Source organism: Heterocephalus glaber, unplaced genomic scaffold (genome assembly GCF_053883595.1).
Source record: "Heterocephalus glaber isolate CG9 unplaced genomic scaffold, H.glaber_assembly_v1.0 deba00001503, whole genome shotgun sequence".
NCBI lineage: Eukaryota > Metazoa > Chordata > Mammalia > Rodentia > Bathyergidae > Heterocephalus > Heterocephalus glaber.
The window spans coordinates 1958065-1979114 of NW_028258323.1; the positions used below are offsets into that span (position 1 = coordinate 1958065).

At 45.8% G+C, this 21050-nt stretch overlaps 1 protein-coding gene across 4 annotated transcripts in view; it reads left to right on the plus strand.

Annotated features, from left to right (window-relative positions):
* Window positions 1-21050, plus strand: part of Aff1 (ALF transcription elongation factor 1) — a 169818-nt gene that overhangs the window by 78477 nt on the left and 70291 nt on the right. For all 4 annotated transcript variants that reach the window (XM_004870535.3, XM_087185927.1, XM_087185928.1 and 1 more), the window contains 2 exons: window positions 4908-5028; window positions 5420-6319. In XM_004870535.3, the coding sequence (XP_004870592.2) occupies window positions 4908-5028; window positions 5420-6319 (1021 nt within the window). The remainder of the gene's footprint in view (window positions 1-4907; window positions 5029-5419; window positions 6320-21050) is intronic.

Consider the following 21050-nt stretch of genomic DNA (forward strand, 5'->3'; position numbering starts at 1 on the left):
TTGAGGAGCCACGGTGTGCAATTGGCCATCCCGCACTTTGAGTATTGTCTGAGATCCTCAGTCCAGGACAGGCCTGTGCGGGTGTGCCCAGCACAACATCCACATCTGCTGGCAGGGCACTCCCTCAGCTGTCACCTCATACCTTGAACCTCCCCGAGTCTGTGGTAGTGAGAAAGCACACCTTTCTCCTCCTCACCCTATTTATCACAGGCCCAGAGCTTTGCTTGCAGAGTTGAGATTGGGAACAGCTTCGAATTTTCAGGCTTCCTCTTATTGGTGAGTCAATGGTGGAGCCTTGTTTTTTTTTCCCCTTGGAAAGTGAGGTTGGTGGTCCTGCTTTCCCAGGGCCCAGGGCTGTGAGACCTGCATGGAGGCTGATGTGGGCTGCCTGAATTAGTGCTGAATGGGGACACCAGAAGTGGCCAGTCCCCAGCCTGCTGCTGTCATCAGTGCTAAGCCCCCCAGGAGAGAACATTCCTCTTGCCCCCCCAGAACCCGAAAGCTTGTTCACCATGCATATCTCAGGCCCTGCCTCGATGTGTGAATGGAAACTCTGGGTCTCTGAGTCCTCTTTGTGACTGTGATGCTCCCTGAAGCTTGAGAACACTTCTCATGTGGAGTGCTGCATGGACATCGGCTGGGAGAACTTGGCACTCAGTCCATCCTGTGTTGGTCTGAGAACTTCTGCTCAGGCTCAGCCTGGGGTAAGGTTGTTCTGTGTACGTGAGAGTGAAAACGCTCTTTTCTCCATGCAGGGAAAGAAAGGTCACCATTAATTACCATTAATTAAAGTGATAGTGAACTTGTAATTATTCGGAGGTAATTACAGAGCTTGTGAATCATGTAGGACATTGGCTACTTCCTAAAAATCCCCTCCTTTAAAAATTCTTCCATCCTCTTCCTCAGTGCTAGCACCTTGGTTTGAAAACAGTGATGCATTATAGGCTGAACGAAAGTTCCCTCATGGCGTGAATTGTTTGTGTGGTTTTTCTTTTACATTTTCCTTGATTTCAAAATGGAACCAAGAAAAGGAAAATATTCCTGAAAAATTTTGCCTGGGAACTTTTTTTTTTGTTACCGGGGATCGAACTCGGGTCCTTGTGCTTGCGAGTCAGACAGTGGAACCACTGAGCTAAACCCCTGGCCCTGCCTGGGAACTTTCGATAAACCATTCCCTGAGCCATGGTGGTGAACCTGTGACATGCTATTTGTACCATTGAGAGCTTTAAAAGGTTCAACATCACTACCCTCAGCCATTGCAGACTTGTAACAGGTGAAGAGAGAAGTCTCCTCGCTGCAGTTGGCCAAAGCCTGTTGGCTCCAAGGAGGCAGCAGGGCCAGGCCTCATAGGCTTCCTGTGCACTTCTGGCCTGGTTGAACACTGCCTGGAAGCCCCCAGATGCAGAGAGGTGAGGGCAAGATTCTCAAAGTCAGGGCCTCATTAACCCCCCTAACAGTGACCTTCATCACTCACCTTGCCACTTATAAATTTTTCATTTGAGCAATGATGACCAGTTAAAGAAAAATCATTCAGAGTTACTCTGAAGATTAGTATAGTATTACATGTCTCCTAATAGAATATTGGTGTGGGTTCTTTTAATATTTTTAAACAAATCAAGTTAATCATTAACCAGAATGCTTAATGGAATAGGATTTCTTCTGTGGGGGGCCCCTTGATTTTAAAATCACATAGTAATAAGCCACTGTTAGAACTTTTTCCTGTGAGTTTTTGTTGGTTGTTTTGAGACAGGATTTTCTGTGTAGCCCAGACTGGCCTTGAACTCAAAATCTCCCTGCCTGGGCCTCACTGTTAGGAATTTTATAACTGAATGGCTTAATTGCCCCCCACTTTGTTATTTCCTTAGCAGTTGTCATTACATTGGAATAAAAACCCACAAGCATGGTAGAGCCTAACTGATGCTGAGATGAGGCTGATAGAGAGCTGAGATGGTCTATTCAGAAATATTTCAGTAATTTACAACCAGTGTGACTTTGTATGGAGTGTGGAATTGGTGGCAGAATTAAACAGGGACCCTAAGAAGGCTGTTGAGGCACTACTACCCATACCCCCAGTGTTACGTGCTGCATTAGAATTTTGCTGTTTGGTTTCCTTTTCAAAGACAAAGGCAGGGATTGTTCAGAAGTGGCCAGAATTCTGCTTTAGAACTCAGAGCCAGAGGCAGTGAATGGGCACTGGGAGCAAGGGAAGCTGTAGGGTCCATCACTGTAACTCACACCATCAGGGATGAGAAAGAGCTCCTTTGGTGGGGAGGTCAGCTATGTAGGTACCCTCGGCCAGCCCCCTACCCATCCACCCAGCCTGTCCAGCTCCAACCAGGAGTGCACACTGTGAGACCGGTGTTTGGTGATTTCCTGGCTCACACACTGGAGTTCAAGTTTCAGGGGATAAGTTGCACGCTGCACTCCTCTCTGCCTGCAGATTGGCCTAAGTTCCAAAAAAACAAGCTTAAAGGAAAAAAATTATTTTCTGATCAGCTGTCTTAGGTAGCTTCTATGATTGTATGCTAATAATGGTTTATGCCCTTTGAATCAACAAAAGGGACAAGCAAAATCACTAAATAACAGAAGAATTCCTGAGTAGTCATCAAGTGCTTTGTGCCTCTGCCAACAGGAAGTTAAGGCTGACCATCTGAAGCACATGGCATTCAGACTATGTTAGAGATGGCTCCAGCCAGGTTCTAGTTCAGTTTCTCCTCTTTTTCATTATGTTCCCTCACATAAATGGTTATCTGTGTGGTTATTATCTGTTGTCTGAGAGGTGCTCTAAGCAGATGGTCCTTGACTAAATCTTGTCTAAAGCTCCACGACGTGCTTAGCGCCCCTCACACCCCTGCCCACCATTAGACTGAAAGGCTATGGAAAAAGCAGATCATTTTAAAGATGGTTATAATGTTTAAAATAGTTTTTTGCATATGCCTTTCAAAGGCAAATCTAAGATAAGAGTTACTACAAGTAAGTTTATAAAAATATATTGCAAGCATTGTGGCTGTTTTTTTAAAAAAAAAAAAATCTAGAGACCAGCTTCTCTACAAAATATTAGTGCCAGGAGACAGAACTCAGTGTGAGAGGGTCTGTGCCGATGGCATTCACATGCTAGGGGACAGGGAGGAGGGGGAGAGATGATGGGCTGGTGTGTGAGGAACGTGCTTGGACTTGAATTTGAGGAAGCCCTTAGAGTAACACTTGAATGACTCCAGAGAGCTGCGGTTAGCTGAATATTGGGAATTGGGGGTGTGTTGAGAGAGGCAGCAGACATTTGTGTGATTGGAATTAAGGCACCAGAGTCTAGCCCAGCACAGAGGAGTGGGGAATATCCTGGGGTGACCAAAATAGAGATGTTTGTGGGACCATCCTCCTGCCCAGGTCAACTGTGCCTGGACAATTGCTTGTCATTTATTAAAGGGGACCTAGGTCAGGGTTAGAGCAAGGGGCTCCCCTGACCTTGCTTATACTTGGGCAGGAACGGGTACCAAGTTCTTGTAGCATGTGTGAGGCAGGTCTGCCGGGGCAGAGCTGGACCATGTGTGGAGCAGATCTGTGCTAGGTTGGGGGTTTTCAATACCAAAGCAAGGATTTCGAATTTATTCTGCACTAGGACGCTGCCATATAAACACTTGTTCACTTAGATGTGGATGGTGATGCAAGATCCAGATCGGGGTTTTGGTGGGTTCTTTTCATGGGAAGTCTGGAGGAGAGGAACTAGATACACAGAAAGCTGGGAGAGCCCCAGTCTTCTGTCAGAGAAATAAGAGTGAGGAGCCACGAGGGGGCTGGCAGGCCTCTGACGTTAGAGCTGGGATTGGTGATGATGTCCAAAGTCACAGCAAGGGATTGTTTTCCTGTTTGTTCAAGTAGCATTGGGAGGAGGATTCAGTGGAGTCTCTAGAAGCAGGTCTATGAAGACAGACTTTTTGTAGTTCTTTTCTTATCCATTCTATATCCCAGGTGAGTGTCTGCAGGAAGCAGGCTGGCTGCTGACCGTGAGGCAGGCCCAGCTTTGAGCCTATAGGAGAGCTGAAATCGCCCTTTTCCTGACTCCCTCTCTGAGACTTGCTCCTCAGAGAATGTGCTTTAATGCCTTTGGTGTCAGAGCTGATGACTTAGGAGACTTTTTATACAGGTTAAGTAGGGCAGTCAGATTGTAAGTCACTCTCAGTAGGTAGAGCTGACATCTATAATTGGGTCTTCTCATCCTTGACATTTGAAATAAGAAATAAAAATCATCCTTTTGGGTTTAAATGCCAAGACAGTCCCAATAGAGTAGGCTGGGAATAAAGTAAGTACTGTTTTGGGTACCTGGTAATCTTTTAATTATGAAATAAGCTTTTTGATATTAATCTTCCAAAATGTATGATACAGATCCAGGAAAACGGCCTTTCTAAAGTTCACATCCTGCCTTCTCCTTCAGATGAAATGCTTCTACCTCTACCCTATATTTTGCAGTCTGCATGTACAAATATCCTTCTTCTTGTGTCAGTCCCACAGTGCCTATAAAAGATAGTTCATCTTGGATTCAGTCCTGACCTGATCCAGAATGGAGCTGAAGCCCAGAAGAAGGCCTGGGGTCCTGGGGCGGGAAGGTCACAGCCAGGTGACCGAAGCCTTGGTATGGGAGCGGTTAGGGGACTTTGTCTATTTAGCTATATATATATATTTATGTGTTTGTTTATGTGGTTCTGGGGATCCAGCCCAGGACTTTGTACATTCCAGGCAAGCCTTCTGCTAGTGAGCTATGTGCCCAGTGGGCTTAAAGGACTGTATGTGACATCCTTGTTATTGCTTCTTCTGGAGCTATCTTCACCTCCCACCACACATGCACACATGCTCCGCAAAACTTGGGCACTGATAAATGGTGTTGTTTTGTTCTTTTGCGGCATCTGAAACAGCTTGTACAATGAAGACAGAAACCTGCTTCGAGTTAGAGAGAAGGAACGACGCAACCAGGAAGCTCACCAAGAGCAAGAGGAGTTTCCTGAAGAGATGCCTCTTTTTGGAGAGCCCTACAAGGTGCGTACTGTGTACTCGAAGGCCCAACTCTGATCTCTCACAGCACCGAACTCTGATAAAATGATTCAGTGTAACAAGTTCACAACTGTGAAAATAACTCATCCTCACAAGTGCTTTTGAAAACAAATCTGAAAATTCTTTGAATATTGTTAGAATTACTGAAGTTGGTGGTTTTCTTTTGTAACGTTAGTCTGTGATTAGTAACGTGTGTTTATGATAGGCTTCTCAACAGGGAAATGAGTTAAAACTCTACACTCTTAGAATCTGTAAGTTCCACATGAAATCGAGCTTTTCTATCCTTAATGGCATTGTGTAACAGCTTGTTAAATGATTCTTCTCCTTAGACGTTTTTTATTCAGTACCTGACTCTGTTGCCTTTTCTGTGTCTCAGACAGCGAAAGGTGATGAGCTATCCAGCCGATTACAGAGCATGCTGGGGAACTATGAAGAGATGAAGGAGTTCCTGAGCATCACTTCCTACCCTCAGTGCCCGGATGCTTCAGAGAACCGGCTGGGGAAGCCAAGATACCCTTTGTTTCCCGAGCGGGGGAGCAGCATTCCATCCAGCCCCTTCCACTCTGGTGTCCACCACCAGCCCTTGCACACCTCTGCACCCAGGCCCCTTCCCATGGGCAGCAGCAGCCATAATTCAAAGATGGTCCAGCTGAGAATGGACTCAGTGCCGGGCCCTCACGCCAAGGGCTATGGCCCGCTGGACAGCCAGTACCTGACTCAGGACCACCTCAGGCAGGAAGGGTCTGGCTCCAGTCAGCACAAAAGGGGGGACCACAGAGGTGACAAAGACCCCATTGCCCCCAGGACAGGCGCCACTCCGGCCGGAGAGCTTTCTCCCTTCATCTCCTCTTTGCCCTCTCCGGTGCCGCCCCTGTCACCTGTACATTCCACCCACCCAGCTCTGCCCAGGGCACAAGGAGGCAGCAAGGCTCAGGGCAGTGGCAGCAGTAGCAAAGGCTCCTGCCCAGCCAGGTCTCCCAAGGACACAGCCGCAAAGGCTCGTGAGAAAGAGGCCCCTCTGGACAGTGTGGCGGTGGTAGCCAGCCTCGGGGTTGCTCCCCAGCCTCCTCCTCAGACGTTTCCACCTCCCCCACTGCCCTCCAAAAGTGTGGCCCTGCAGCAGAAGCCCACGGCCTACGTGCGGCCCATGGATGGGCAGGATCAGGTCCCCAGTGAGTCTCCGAAGCTGAAGCTGCAGAGCTTAGAGAGGGTGGACTCAAAGGTGCCTGCTGAGGCCCGGCTTGCCAAGCTGAAGATGCCGCTCCTGCCTGTGGAGGTGAGTGGGGCTTCTCTCCTGGGCAGCTCTGGAGTAAAGATGAATGGAGATGGGGGTGGGGTGGGATGGGATGGAAGGTGAGTCTGGCTGTGGAGTGGGGCATTTCTTTGGATTTAGGAACTTTTTAAAATTGGAGTTTTGTTTTGTTTTTTGTTTTTGGTTGTGAGACAGTGTTTTGCTATGCAGTTCAGGCTGGCCCTGAACTCACTATATATAGCCCAGGATTGGCCTCAAACTCTTGTGATCCTCCTACCTCAGCCTTCCAAGTGCTGGGATCACAGGTGTGCGCCACCATGCCTGCCTTGGGAACTTGTTAGCCCATGAAAAACTCAGGTCCAAGGTGTATTACTGATGTTAGATGTTGAAATGCGATTTGTGGAAAGGTTTAAAAAACTTTTTATCCATCCGTATTTAACACCCAGTGAAACACAGAGATCCAGAGAGTACAGTTTGTGTATGCACCTTTTTGCCCACAACCAAATCAAGATAGAGAACATTTCCTAGCCCTACAAAGTTCCAGGAAGGTTTGATTTTTTGTTTGTTTGGGGGGAACATGGGCCTCTTTATCAATGAGAAGTAAAGCATTTTTGGTTAATACTACCTCACCCTCAGTGAGTCCTAAGCCATAAAAAAGTAAAATTAAGATGTCAAAATGTCGAAGAGAAAGCCTTTATTTTCTAAAGAGTTGTTCCCCAAGAATTGTAAAGAACTTTGAAATTGAAGTTCTGTTCTAATATTTTTTATTTGCCACCGAAAAAAGAAGAGTGGGTGTGTGATGACATCTGAGAGTGAGTCACAAGTATAATACAGAATGTTATTCATTCTGAATTCAACTGTGAAGTTTGAAAGCAACTGTGAAGTTTGAAAGTAACAAAAGATTATATTTTTTAAACCAAGAAAAAATTGCTTTTTCTGTTAAGTGGCAGTGTTGTGTTTGAAAGAGAAGCAGAACAGATGAGTGAGATTTTAAGGTAGTACTAGCTACTCTAAAATTGAGATTAGTAGTGCAAAATGAAATAGTTTAATTAATTTTTGGTCTTTTGAGACAGAGCCTCACTGTGAAGTACAGACTGGTCTTGAACTCATGTAGTGCAGGCTTGTCTCAGACTCACAGCGGTCTTCCTGCCTCAGCTTCCTGGGTGCTGAAATTACAGGTGGATGCTACCATGCTGCCTGAAGTGAGCTTTAAGTGTGTCTGTTAATGTAAAGTCTGTGGTTTAGTTGGCTCTACTGTATAAATATTCAGTTTTGCATATTCATTACACAAAGACATTTGTACCATCTGGGTTTTGGTTTTACTTAACACCAGAAGGTCAATTCCTGAAGGTTAAAAAAAAATGGCAGAACCTTTGCTGGAAAGAGAACACTGATGTTCAGGGGAAGATCCTACCCCTCTAGTGTCAGCTTTGGATCTGGAAGAGGGACATTGGGGTTTTGCCCTCAGCTCTTGAGCTGTGAGCCTCCCTGGATGGCCTTAGAGTGTGACTTTGGCTTGAGGGAAAAGTAAAGCAAATGGTGGAGCTGACCAAGATGGCAGAGCCGTACCTCGCCTGCAGCTTAGGGAAGGTTGCACCGTGAGCCCTTCCCAGGCACCACGTGAGTACAACAGACCCAGCGTCCTCAGAGTGGCTGGTCAGACAGCAAGGAGCTTTTTTTTGGGTTCTTTGCTGCGTATATCCAGTAGAATTCTGTTGTATCTTCCCAGTTAAGCAAAAAACAAATGAACAAACAAACACAGAAGGGCACGATTTAACATTCCTTCAAAACACTTGACAACTGAAAGTTGCTTTAAAACAAAGGACCGGGGTAGTGAACACAGTGCTGTCCTGGGCGGAGGTGGGGGAGGAGCTGAGTGGAGCTTTGCCCAGGTCTGGAAGCCCTGGTTGTTTCCTGTGTGTTGCAGACACAGGTCCAGGTTAGGTGGCCGTTCCTGTTCTGTGGAATTGAATTGAAGTGAGCATGGTCTTCCAAGGTTTGGTTACTCAGACCGGGCCTTCCTGAGGAGATGGCGGCTTGTCCCTGCTGCTTTCAGGTTCTCCCCTGGCCCCTACTGGAGCCCTCACTCCCAGGGTGCTGCGGGTGACAGAAGGGTGAGCTGCAGGGCTTGGGTAGATGGAGGGCAGGCTTGGGTGACCTGCCAGGGGACACCAAATGAACAGGAGTAAATCAGGAGACAGGACACTGGGTCCTCGGCAAGGCTGGTTTTAGATTTATTTTTTCTGGCGAGGTTTTGGATTTGGTTTAGCTCCTTTAACACAGATCTCACGTTTCAGAGATTCAGCGTTTTCTTTTGACACACATACAACCCAATGAGTTTGTTTTAAAGGTTTTTAAAAATGTAGATTGAACTTCAAATATCAAAGTTTCACTTTCTGGTGAACCAATGAAAGAGATGGGGACTGAGAAAAGCAGGAAATGAACCCTAGAGCAGGCAAACTTGGGGTGTAGGACAGTGGCACCGGCACATCCTGGGTTAGTCTGCAGCTGGGCAGAGGGAAGGGCAAGGGAGGAAGTCAGCTGACGGCAGGCAGAGAGGCAGAGGAGGAGCTGTGTGTGTTCTGCTGTTGGCTTCATTGGGCCCTTGCCCAGCCCAGTCTCTTTCCTGGCTCTCTGAGGTTGGTTTGATTTTGCTGTCTGTCCCATTGTTTCCCTACAGCTTCTATGAAAATGAACCCAAATATGAAAGTCACCTATTCTTTTTGGAGTTCCTTCATCCTCATGCTACATAAATATGAATCCTTTACCTAATTCTCTACCTAATTCTCTGTCCTTTCACCTCCAAGGAAGCGCTTGGTTTGCTATTTTAATTGTACCCTAAGACAGTATATTCTTTTCTGGAATAAGTCATTCTCACAGTGAAAATTAAGTCCTTCCCAAGATTCTAAAGGAAAAAATTACCAAAAGGTCAATATTCTGACTCACTAGAGGCCTGGACCACAGAAGTCTGACTTTGTTTTCTCTGAGGGTATCTGTCTGGGTCAGTGGGGTGACATAGAGCAGCATGCAGTGACCTTGCTGAGGACAGGCAGGACTCAACGCTCCAGCTGTGGAGTCCACGTCAGAGCTATACCTGCTTTCCCTTGGGGATGACAATGAGTGTGGACCCCGAGGGTCAGCGGCATGGGAGGGAGGTGCACACAGGTTCTAGACACAGGACAGAGATGGGTATACCAAACTATGCTGAATTGAGAATGCTCTCATTTTAGTGACAGCACACAGCCTTTTTTTATTGTGTATATAAGGCCTAAGAGGAAGTCACTGAATTTTGCTAAAAGATACAGCTAGTGTCCTAGCTGTAATTCCAGAGCTAGGAATCCCCCTCCTTGGTCTTTCTGCTTTGATGACTTGTCCGGTGGCACTGTATCTAGAGGTGGTGGTGGGACGTCCACTTGTCATTGTTTTTGGGTTTTGCAGTACTTGGTCAAACCCAGGGCCTTGGTGCCAGCTAAGTGCCATACCACTGAACGACATGCCTGGCTCTGATGTGTATTTTTGACCAGCAGAGTTGGACTTTGTTTCTTAGACTGAACCTTAGGTAGAGCCTTGGGGTGTCGGTAGAGTCAGTTTCATTTCTTATGTTTCTTAACTCCACATCTTTTCTTTTATGCTTATTATCTCTTTACCACTGGTATTAACCCTGCAGTATGCCATGCGCTCTGAAAGGATGTGGTTTTGTAGCTGAAATCAGGGTAGACAGGGTCCTTCTCTCAGACCTTGTGTTTTGATGGGGGGGGATTGATAATTGATCTATAAACCAAAGCTAAGGCTTTGACGAGAGTGCTGCAGGAAGTAAGCAGAAGAAGGATGCTGAGAGTGAAGAAGCAGAGGAACCACCTTAAGGGTGGCCAGCACAGTCCCCTCTCCCAGGGTGACTTTCCCAGGGATGTGCATGAGGAACACAAGGCAGCTCTGCAGTTAGAAGAGGCATTCATTTCAGGCCAAGAAGCAGAAAGTGCAAAACCTGTGTTTGAAGAAGTAGGAAGGAGGGGACTGTGGCTGGACACAGAGAGCAGGGGCAGTGTGAGGTGAAAGCAGGCATGGGGAGGGTGAGGCCACCCAAGGCTCTCGTAGGTGTGATCCAAGTGTAACCCAAGGGTAGTGGAGGATTTGAGCATGGGAGCGACTTACCAATCACCAGCTCCTGGGTGGAGAATGGGCAGGACAAGGGCAAAGGCAGGGAGAGGAGCTCTGAGGTAGGTGTGAGAGAGGTGCCAGGGAATCAGTAGGGCTTTGTGGTTGATTGAAGGTGTTGTCGCTGGAGGTTGGGCACAGCAAGGTATCAGTAAGGCTGACAGCCTTTGTTCGAAAGGTAATGGTGGTGCGATGATGGCAGCTACTGAGATGGGAACCAGCTAGAAAACCAAGCGCTCTGATGGAGGAAGTTTAGATGCTGTTACATCCGGGTAGCAATGACACCCTGGGGGTTGTAGATAACAGTCCACGTCTGGAGAAATGTTCAGACTGGGGTTTGTTTTATATTAAAGCGGCACTAGCAGGAACTCAGGTCAGGCAGGTGTACCATGTTTCCTGTCCAGATGAATCAGGCTTTGATTGTGGCTGACCTCCCTATAGCAGTTGCTCTTTCCCTCAAGGAATCTCCTGATGTTGTATGGGGTCACTTACCTCAGTGTTGCCTGTAGCCATGGGCTCACGGCTGGGCACTTTGTTTCATTGTGGCGCTCCAGTTGAGCCTTCCATTTTCAGGGAGCTGCCTACCAACACTGAATTAACTGCCGGTGGAAAACTGTGTGACAGTTACTCACTTTGCATTTGTGTGTGCAATACATTCTTTCCTAGCTCCTTGTTTAGCTCTCCTGTTAGTTTAAACCTCAGGAAGAGGGACTTCCTGTTATGAAATGATCTAGAGGTCCAGGCACCCTGCTTTTGGGTTTGTGGAGACAGTGATGTCTTGCACTGACCACTTAGAATCAAGGTGCTCACCCTCACTGACACATTGTCACTTCAGCAACTTTCAGCACAACACAGCAGTCCCTAGCTCCTGGAGCCTAGTTAGCATGGTGGACCCTTACTCTCCTGCTGGGAGCAGACATTATTCAAATAACACTCAGATCAGTACTTATGAAGTTTGATAAGTGCTAGATGGGAAGCTAGAAGCCAGGGCCTGTGACAGAATCAGGGAGCTCAGGGAAGGAATCTCACTCTTTGGGTGGGGGGTTGAAGCTACTTTGTTTTCTAGGCAGAGGGGACAGCGCATCCCAATGGCTGGTACAGAAATGTCCCAAGATGTTCTAAGTCATAATCCAGGACTGCAGATCCCAGGCAGTTTTCATTCATTCTGAAACTCATCTGTGCAGTAGAATTACTTGGGGAAGCCTGTTAGATATGGTGGTTGTTGTAGTTTGTTTTTAAAATGTGGTACTAGGGATTGAACCTGGGGCTTTTGCACTGAGCCACAGCCCCCCCCCCCCCCCAAGGGTCTTGATAAATTGCTAGATTGCTCAGGCTGGGCTAGAATTTACAACCTTCCTGCTTCAGCCTTCCAGAGTGCTGGGATTACAGGGTGCACCATCACACCTGGCTAGAAATACATATTGTTAAAAATTACACCATCACACCTGGTTAGAAATACATATTGTTAAAAATAATTCCCAGGCCCTATCCTAGGTGGGTTGAAGGGTCTGTGTCTGTGATGTCATGAAATTTGTTCTCATAACCTGGAAATGCAGACTGACTGTCCCAGAAGAGCAGAGTTAGGTAGTTGGGACCTCTTACCGCTGGATTGCAATTCCCCTACAGGGATATCTGGGACAGAGTCCCACATCCTCCTCTTCCTTCACAGCTTGTGTTTTCTTTCAGCTCCCAACTTTTTAAAAGTTTCTTTATAAAGTAGAAGATTCTGATATGATCTTATTTAGCTTTTCAGGATGTTTTTTAAAAAATATTTTTATTATGCTATTACAGGTAGAACATCCGTAATCTGAAAGTCTGAAATCTTCCAAAGCCCAGAATGTTTGAACACCAGCCTGATACCACAAGTGAATTGTACACCTCACCTCACTTGACAGATGGTTGCAATGAAAATGCAGGTGCACCAAAAATACATAAAATTACCTTCAGGTGGTGCATAGAAGGTACATATATGAAACAAATTTCCTGCTTAGACTTGAGTCCTATCCCCCAAATAATCTCATTATATGCAAATATTCTAAAACCCTCAAAGTCTCTGAAATCAAAACAGGACTGATGGTAGCTGTTTTGGATAAGGGTTACTGAACTTGCACAGCCACTTTACATCTGATTCCACCAGGCAGGGCTCTAAGTATAGAAGTTTAAAAATAGTAGCAAGTGACCAGCAGATGCTTTGGGCAGAAGCTGCGAATAGGCCACCCAAGGCTGGATTGGGTCTCCTAGCCCTTTTGTTTTACCTGTATAATGTGTTTTTCTTTCCTGTTTGCCTCTGAACTAGTGTTTACAAACTAGAGAATTTAGGTTAAAAACAAAACAAAGCCCGATATTTAGTTTCCCTAGCAACCATCAGTCCACACTGAGTGGAGGCTTCCACTTTCAGTTTTAGAAACTGGCAAGTTTTTGAAAAATACTTTAAATGCCGAAGGAAACATTTAATGCAAAGCTCTAAAATTGCTGGAAATGAGTTAGTGTAAAGAGTAGAATTGCTTACAGCAGTTCAAGAGGAAAGCTTAAAATTCAAACATGAAGATCTTTCTGGGTGGTATTAATTGGAATTGTTTTCTACTTTCTCTTCCTTCTCAAAAATGCCAGAAGTACATTTGGTACCAGGATAAAAAATCCCTGTTCCTCCCTATTGTTTTCACACTTGATCTTTGTGGATGGATATCAGACCCCCCGGGTCTCTGCAGTACTCACTGCCAAGCCAGAGCTGTGTAAGCCTTTGAATCTGCCTGGACCGTGTGTTCTCCGTGTCATTTTAGCTCTTCTCTAGATTGAGCCAAATGATAGTCTTTGGGGGCAAAAAGCTAGATGTTCCAAGAAGAGTCTTGTTGATGCCTGAGTTAGTGGTTTTGATTTTGGCTGTTTGATGAGGTGACCAATACTCCTGAGACATTTTGATGAAATTCCTCTTAAGAATGAGCCTGATTCATGTTATCATAACAAGCTTTGTTGTTTGGCCTTGGATTTCTCCTCTCCAGTTGCCAGGAGCTTCAGTATTTGAAAAATCATTATTTTCCAAGGTTGTTTTTGCTGTGTGTTCACATTTTCTAAGAACTGTACAAGCAGCTATTTTTACATTGATTTTGTTCCTTTCTTTAAAAGTTGAAATCACACTCAGGAGGCAGAGGCAGGAGGATCACCATGAGTTTGAGGCCAGCCTAGGTCTCACATAGTGAGCTCAAGGCCAGCCTGTACTGCATAGTGAGACCCTGTCTTAAAAAACCAAACCAGAGGCTGGGAATTTAGCTCAGTGTTTCTGCTGTCTGCCACACAAGTGCAAGGTCCTGAGTTCGATCTCCAGTACCAAAAAAAATAAAAATAAATAAAACCAAAACAAAAAAAAAGCAAAAGGTTGAAATCACTGTATTGACAAAGTCCCCCTTTCGCATCCAAGTTCAGGGTCCACAACATTGGTTTTCTCTGGAACTCCCATTTTATTCCCTGTTTCAGCTTGGCCTACTTTCTCTCTGCTTTTCCCCCAAGCCGGTGGTAGTTTGTCAAGCCACTCCAATCTCCTTAATCCCCTGGGCTGGAGGGTTTTGAGATTTAATGGTTTAATCTAGGGGCCTCAGTATTTAAGTAATTAGTGGTCGTTTGCAGTTCTATCTGTCAAATAAGTGCCTTAGGTTTTTTTAATTCCAATTTACAAATAATAGAATTCTGAGTTTACATTGGGCAAGAATTTGAAGCTTTGAATTGAGCTGCATGAATTAAGAAAGGAAAGCATTCTATATCTTCCTCGAAGGCGTTCTTATAGCCTTAAGCTTTATGGACTCTCCTTTTCCTTGGAAGCCTAGCTTTTAAAATTAGTTTAAGAAGTTATTACTTCAATTGTGCATGTTTATAGGGTACAGTGTGATAATTTAAAACATGAATTCAGTGTGCAGTAATGATAAATTCAGGATAGTCAGAATTTCTAGCTCCTTAAACATTGTTTGTTGTTGTTATTCCTTTTTTTTTTTCCCTTAAACAGTTTTTAAAATTTGGATCAATATGTAAACACTAAATGAAAACAAATTTTTTATTAAATTATATGTATTGATTAAATTAATGTATACATGTGACATTTCAGTACATGTGTGCAGTGTGTACTGATAAAATCAGGGTAATTAACATTTCTATTTGAAGTCAAGAGAAACCATGTGATAATTGAGCTTGTGTGTCTGATTTATTTCACTTAGCATTGTGGCCTCAAGATGCATCTGTATTCCTACAGATGACTCAAAATTTCTTTCTTTATGGCAGAGTAGTGCTCCATTGTGTATAAATACATTTTTTTAATCTGTTCATCTGTTGATGGACGTACAGGCTGCTTCCGAGATACAGATATTGAGAGTTGTGCTGCTATAAACATGGGTATGGATGTGAAGTGTTTAACTTTCTGGGGGAAGATAGCTAGAAGGGGAATAGCTGGGTCTAATGGAATTTCTAGTTTTAGCTTTTTGAGAAATCTCCACACTGATTTCCTTAGTGGTTATACCAGTTCACATTACCACCACTAACATAGAAGGGTGGCCCCTCCCCGAGCATTTGTTATTTCAGTTCTTGATGATAGCCATTCTTTCTGGAGTAAAATGGAATCTCAGTATTGTTTTAATTTGCATTTGTCTGATGCCCAATGACACTGAGCATTTTTTCATGTGTTTCTTGGCCATTTGCACTTCTGAGAAATGTCTGTTCATTTCCGCATGCCATGGCATGTTACCATGCGCAGTGCAGTCAGTGTGAAGGTGACGCAGAGGGTCACTTGTGGTGCACTGCTGGCTCTGTCCCCCGCTGGCTGTGTGGCGGAAGCTGCTCTGAATTCTCAGCATGTGCTGACTCCTTTCGTGTGCACAGTGATCCCCTGTGTCAGGCAATGTCACCATCTGTTTTACTGGGGCACTTAGCAAGCGCTGGGGGCTCCTTTGTCTGAGTCTCCCATGGCTTCCCGGGTGGTCCTGGAGTCCAGAACCAAGAAATTGGGCTTAGCACCCATTCTGATGCCTGTGAGGAGAGGAAGCAGTGCTTTTCTTTTTTTAATGAGTTGCCTCTTGAAGTATTTTGGGTACTGGTGAAAATCCTACCTGGGCTTAAGTTGAGGGAGAGAAAAGTGCTAGAACAGGGAGAGAGATGGGGCCTAGGCAAAGTCCTGCAGAGGGGTGAGCCTGCAGGCTGGTAAGAGTCAGGAATAGAAAGAACTCACCTTGCTTCTTGGCAGGCATCACAGTGTGGGGCTCTAATGCAGGGAGACTTGGGGCAAGGAACATGACCTTGCTGGCAGTTTTTCTACCCATGATATGGACTGCAGGGACCTGGGGAGGCCGTATGCTACCTCCCCTTGTATGGGGCTCAGGAGGTGCCGATGGGAGGCATTCCAATTGAAAGTTTAAGGTGAACTGTACAGAGAAGATAGAATTTGGACAGCGGTTTATCAGGAGGAGGACTATGTGATGTCAGGAGATGGGAGGACAGAGAGCATATTGCTAAATTGTTTATTGAGTAGCCTTTAGAAACATAAGGGGTTCAGGTCAAGAGGGACTATGAATTCTCAATTATGATGTTCTGGGTGAATAAAGCTCCCCAAGATTTTTTTTCAAAGATTAAAAATAAGCAAATAAAAAGCCCAGGAAGAGCAAGCATTTGTTTAGGGGCTACAAGCTTTTGCAAGCTGAGTGGCCACAGGGTTCGACCTCCCCACGCAGTCTTTGACATTCCCTCCCCTCCCTGGCCTGGGAACTCCCTCCTGAACAACTGCTCCAGGGATTGGCAGTCCCTGGGGTAAATGTTTCACTTTATAAAAATTTAACATGCTCTGAAATATTTTACTATCCCCACCCTTTAGTTTCCAGAGCACTTGCTTGTTTGTCTCGACTGTCAGACCTTGGGAGTGGAGGAGCAGGCAGGGCGTCTGGCATGAGTCATGTCACACAGGTGTCCAGCTGAGGCTATGAGGAGCTTAATGGTTTAAGCTCCTGCCTCCAGTGTCCCAGCCAGCACAGAGCACATTTGTGTGAGATTCAGGAATGACCTCTAAAGTGCTCAGAGCCCTTGATTTCCTCATTGACATCCCCCTCACATTGGCACCTCATAAATGATGCCATACCAGGTTGGACAGAGAATTCAAATGAGAAGATAATGGATACTTTGGTCTGGTGGCCCTGTGCCTTGCACCAAGGCCTTTAGCTTTGCTTTGTACCTCTTGGCAACAGAAGCCACCCAGGTATGCATTCTCTCAGTTCTTCTACCTCCAGTGACTCAGAACCAGCAACAATCCAGACAGCCCCACACGTACCCCAGTGTTGACCTTTGTCCTTCAGTGCCACAGGATGAAGTGGTTTTGTCTGGCCCACCCACCTTCCCCACCACATTCTCCTGCAGCCCTCTTTTGATTACCATGAAGCCTGGCCCAGCGCTCAGCTCTTTCTTAGTATTGTAATCTCTAGATGTAGCAGGCAGAGCAAAGCAAGCCTGCTCCACTGTGTGCCTTGCTATCGTCCCTCCTGCCATGTTCTACCACAGCCAGAGCTTTAGAGACAGAAGCAGGTGACCATTCTACACCCCCTCATCCTCCCGAGGCTCTGCAGCCTACCTGCCCCAGCCCATTCTCCTGACCTCTGACCTGCACCCCACAGTGGTCTCAGCCATCCGGGAATCCTCCTGCCTCTGCAGCTGGCCCTTCCCCAGGATCCTACCCTCTGCCAGCCTTCTCATTCTGCTCTTAAAGTTCCCACTCCTGAAAGTGGGTACTCAGGAAATGGTCTCCATACAAGTGTGGTTTCAACCTATAATACTAAGGAGTTCTTGGGCTCTAGATCCTTTTAACCCCTGCCCTGGACTTCCCAGCCTTTCGTACCGGTGTCTCTGACTCTGCCTAATGAGTCTATCTATGTCTCATGGTTCTCTCTCTCCCTGACCTCTTCACACACTCACTCCATTCCCCCTCCTGCTTTCTGCTGCCTGTCAACCACTGTCCACTTGCAGGTCAGGCCTGTAGATGTTACTTTAAAAACAGCCATAGAAATCTTCCCTCTTTTTTCCCTCAGGGCCCTGTCTCTAATGCAGACCTTTTATTATCCTTTTTGAACTGTTACAACTTTTTTCCATCTTTTTCAAGCTGCCACACAATTCCATACGAGACTGATTTTATCAAATGAAAATTGGATAAATTATTCTTAAGGTCTTTCAGTACCTCCCCCTTGCCTTCAGGATAAAAATCTAAGTATCTCCACCCTCCAACCAAGATCTGGTGTCCCTCTCTGTTGCTCAGGCTGGGCTCAAATTTCTAGGCTCAGGATCCTCTTGCTTCAGCCTCCACAGTTGGAACTACGGTGTGTACCACTGTGCCCAGCACTACCATTTCCTGCGTCTTCCTTCTCTTTTCCCTCTTCGGTATAGATACTGAACCCAGGGACTAACACCACTGAGCTTCATCCCCAGCCCTTTTTTATTTTTTCTTTTCGGTCAGGGTCTTGCTAAGTTACCTGGGTGGGATTCCACTTGGAGCCTCCTGCCTCAGCCTCCCTCAGTGGTGGGATCACAGGCACGTACCCCCATTTGTCCTTCTCCTGGGGCTCATCCTTGTCTCTAGAGTTGTGGCCCTCCTGCTGATGCTGCCTTGTCCCTCCCTGCAGCGCTCCCCCCGCCCAGCTGATTTTCTCCTTGAGCTCCTCCCCACTGTGCACACCCAGTTTCAACACTTCTCTAGTCTGTGCCCAGTCTCTCACCAGGGGAATCATTTCAAGGGCAGAAATCAGTGGTGATCCCTTTGTGATTAGCACAAGTGAGAACTGAGTCAAAACTGGAGTTTTTGCCATTCTGTGCTCGGCTTGAAGATTGCTTAACCCAGTTCGCTTTTGATCTGTTGTCTGAAAGACAGTCTCTGCTGAATAGAGGGGAACAGTGCAGCACGGGACTAAATTTTCTATTTGTGATACATGGCTGAGAAACTGGCGCAAGAGCCAACAGATATTTTGAGGAATTGTTTTGGTTATTTTCAGCGGTTTCTTAAATCACTTGAGCACTCTGTCTTCCATGTGAGTTTGAAAACCAGCATCCCCGTCCACTTCTTGGTGTAGCACCCCAGCCTCTTAGCTGCTTTGTTTCTCAGTAGGAAGCTTAGAGATTAAGCAGGTTGCATGTCCTGTAAAAACTTGCAAGGAGTGATCTTTGTACATCTTGTGTATTTCCTCTGTATTAATAAGTATTTCCTTTAGTGTATAATGTATGAGTGGTCCTGATAATCCTGAAGAGGATTCAGTCTTAATATTTTGCCACTGAGTGAACCTCTTGTTCTGGGAATGAGCTGACCACATCTGGCAGGCATTCATTTAGTCTTCTTTGCCACCAAGGTGCCCATAGGTAGTTCGTGTCCTAGGAACTTAAGAATTACTGACCCTGAAAATGCCTGCTTGCAACATGGGCTTCATTTTCTAGTAAGATTAATGATCTTGCAGTAAAAGGCAAAGCAGAACTCAGGGCCCTTTAATCTTCCTTACATTCTGTCGTGATCCTAGTGAGCTAGTTGCTAAGGCAAGGGAAAAAACACTGGTGTATTGTTCTGGACCTGATCAGGTCCTTTATTGTGTTATGACTCACCTGTAGTTAACAGATGTGCTCCGCGTGAGTCAGGTAAGGTAGTGTACTGTGGTTTGCTTTGGGCACATATATGGCTATGACCCTAGTGATCTGTGGGAGCAGGCTTTAGCACATGCTCGTGGAGCCCTGAGGGGACCACAGTGGTGAAGCGAAGGGGCTGCTGCTTGCTTCGCCCCTTCCCTGGCAGGGCCTGTGTGGGCTGTTCAGGGGAACTGGAGACACCTGCAGTGTGTGTGCTGTGCAAGGCTGGGGCTTTCCCTGAAAGAGGAATACATCTCCCAGTCTCTTACTCCCTATCCCCTGCTTGTGAGGGGAGGCAGGATAAAAGCCAGCACTGGAGAGTGGTTGCCCAGGGAGGGCTGGGTTCTGAATGGTGTATGCATCTGGTTGCCATCACCTAGAAATCAATATACTTCACATTGAAGTCTGGATTTTGATGTTTTTCACTAAAAGAACCATAGAAACAAAGGACTTGTGTTCTCCCAGAGGAGTGATGGGCTGGCCCACAGGGTGCATGCAGTCCTTGCTGGGCCTACCTGTCACCTGACTGACTTGTGAGTTTTGGACTCTCTTGCTGTGAATCAGAGCCTTCCTGTGTTCACAGGCCTGCTGCTTGCTCTGGGAAGACCTGGCAGTGAGACCCTAGACACTCGAGACATGCCTTTTCGGAAGGAGTGCTAAGGACATGTCTTCAGTGTCATGTAAAGTACAATGTGATTGATTTTCAAACTTTCAAAAGAAACTGTAAAGTAGGACAGACTTTGCTTTTATCCGAATATGTTTTCTCATAAGCCTTCAAATGTATGATTTAGGCACTTTTTTATGTTTTAAAGAAAAAACACACAACCCCAACACACTAATAATGTTAGCCAGATTTACAATTTTCCATTTAGATGACTTTGCCAAAGGCTGTGGTGCATGGATTGGTACCCTCCTTGTCACCAAATAGAATCAGTTTTCTTGAATGTGTAGTGAGGAAGTGGATAGTTATTAGTCCATTTGTGCAGCTATAACAAAGTATTTTAGGACAAGTAATTTGTTTTTGTTTCTGTTGTTTTGGTACCGGGGATCGAACTCAGGTCCTTGCGCTTGCAAGGCAGGCGGTGGAACCACTAAGCTAAAACCCGGCCCTAGGACAAGTAATTTGTAAATAATAGAAGTTTATTTTTTGCAGTCTGGGGGTTAGGAAGTCCAGATCAAGACACTAACAGTCTTGGTGTCTGGTGAGAGCTCATGTTCTGCTTCCAAGATGGCACCTCCTGCTGCAACCTCACGTGGTGGAGGGGACAAACGAAAGAGGATGAATGCTGTGTCCTAGTGTGACAGAATTGGAAGGGACAAAGGAATGCACTTGTACTGAAGGGCACTAATCCCATGCATGGGGGCAGAGCCCTTAGACCTAACCATGTGCCTTTTAACACCATCACCTTGGGATTTAAGCTCCACCATATGAGTTTTGGAAGGACACATACATTCAAATCATAACAGTAGTCAGTGATTCTCTTTTCAGATCTAAAATACAGTTCTTTTTAAAAAGAACTTTTAATTCAAGTAATTGGACTTTATCTTTTTTTTTGGTACCGGGGATTGAACTCGGAACCTTGAGCTTGCGCAGCAGGCACCAGAACCACTGAGCTACATCCCTGGCCCTGTAATTGGACTTTAATACTGTCCCATACCGAGTCAGTTAGCATATCCTTGAAACCTTTTCTTTTAAGTTACTTTCTAAATTGTTTTTTGTTTGTTTGTTTGAGACAGGGTCTTGCTTTGTAGTTCAGGCTGGCCTTGAACTCACAGCGATCCTCTATCCTCTTGATCCTCTTGATCCTCGTGCCTCAGCCTCCCTAGTGCTAGGATTACAGGCATGGGCCACCACGCCCGGCACTTTCTAAATTTTGTAGCCAATAACAAAGTTTGTTTTCAATACTCATTCAGCAAACATGAGCTTCTTTTCCCCCTTTGATCTTAGTCATAGTGAGGTGTTAGTTTAGATAAGCCATGT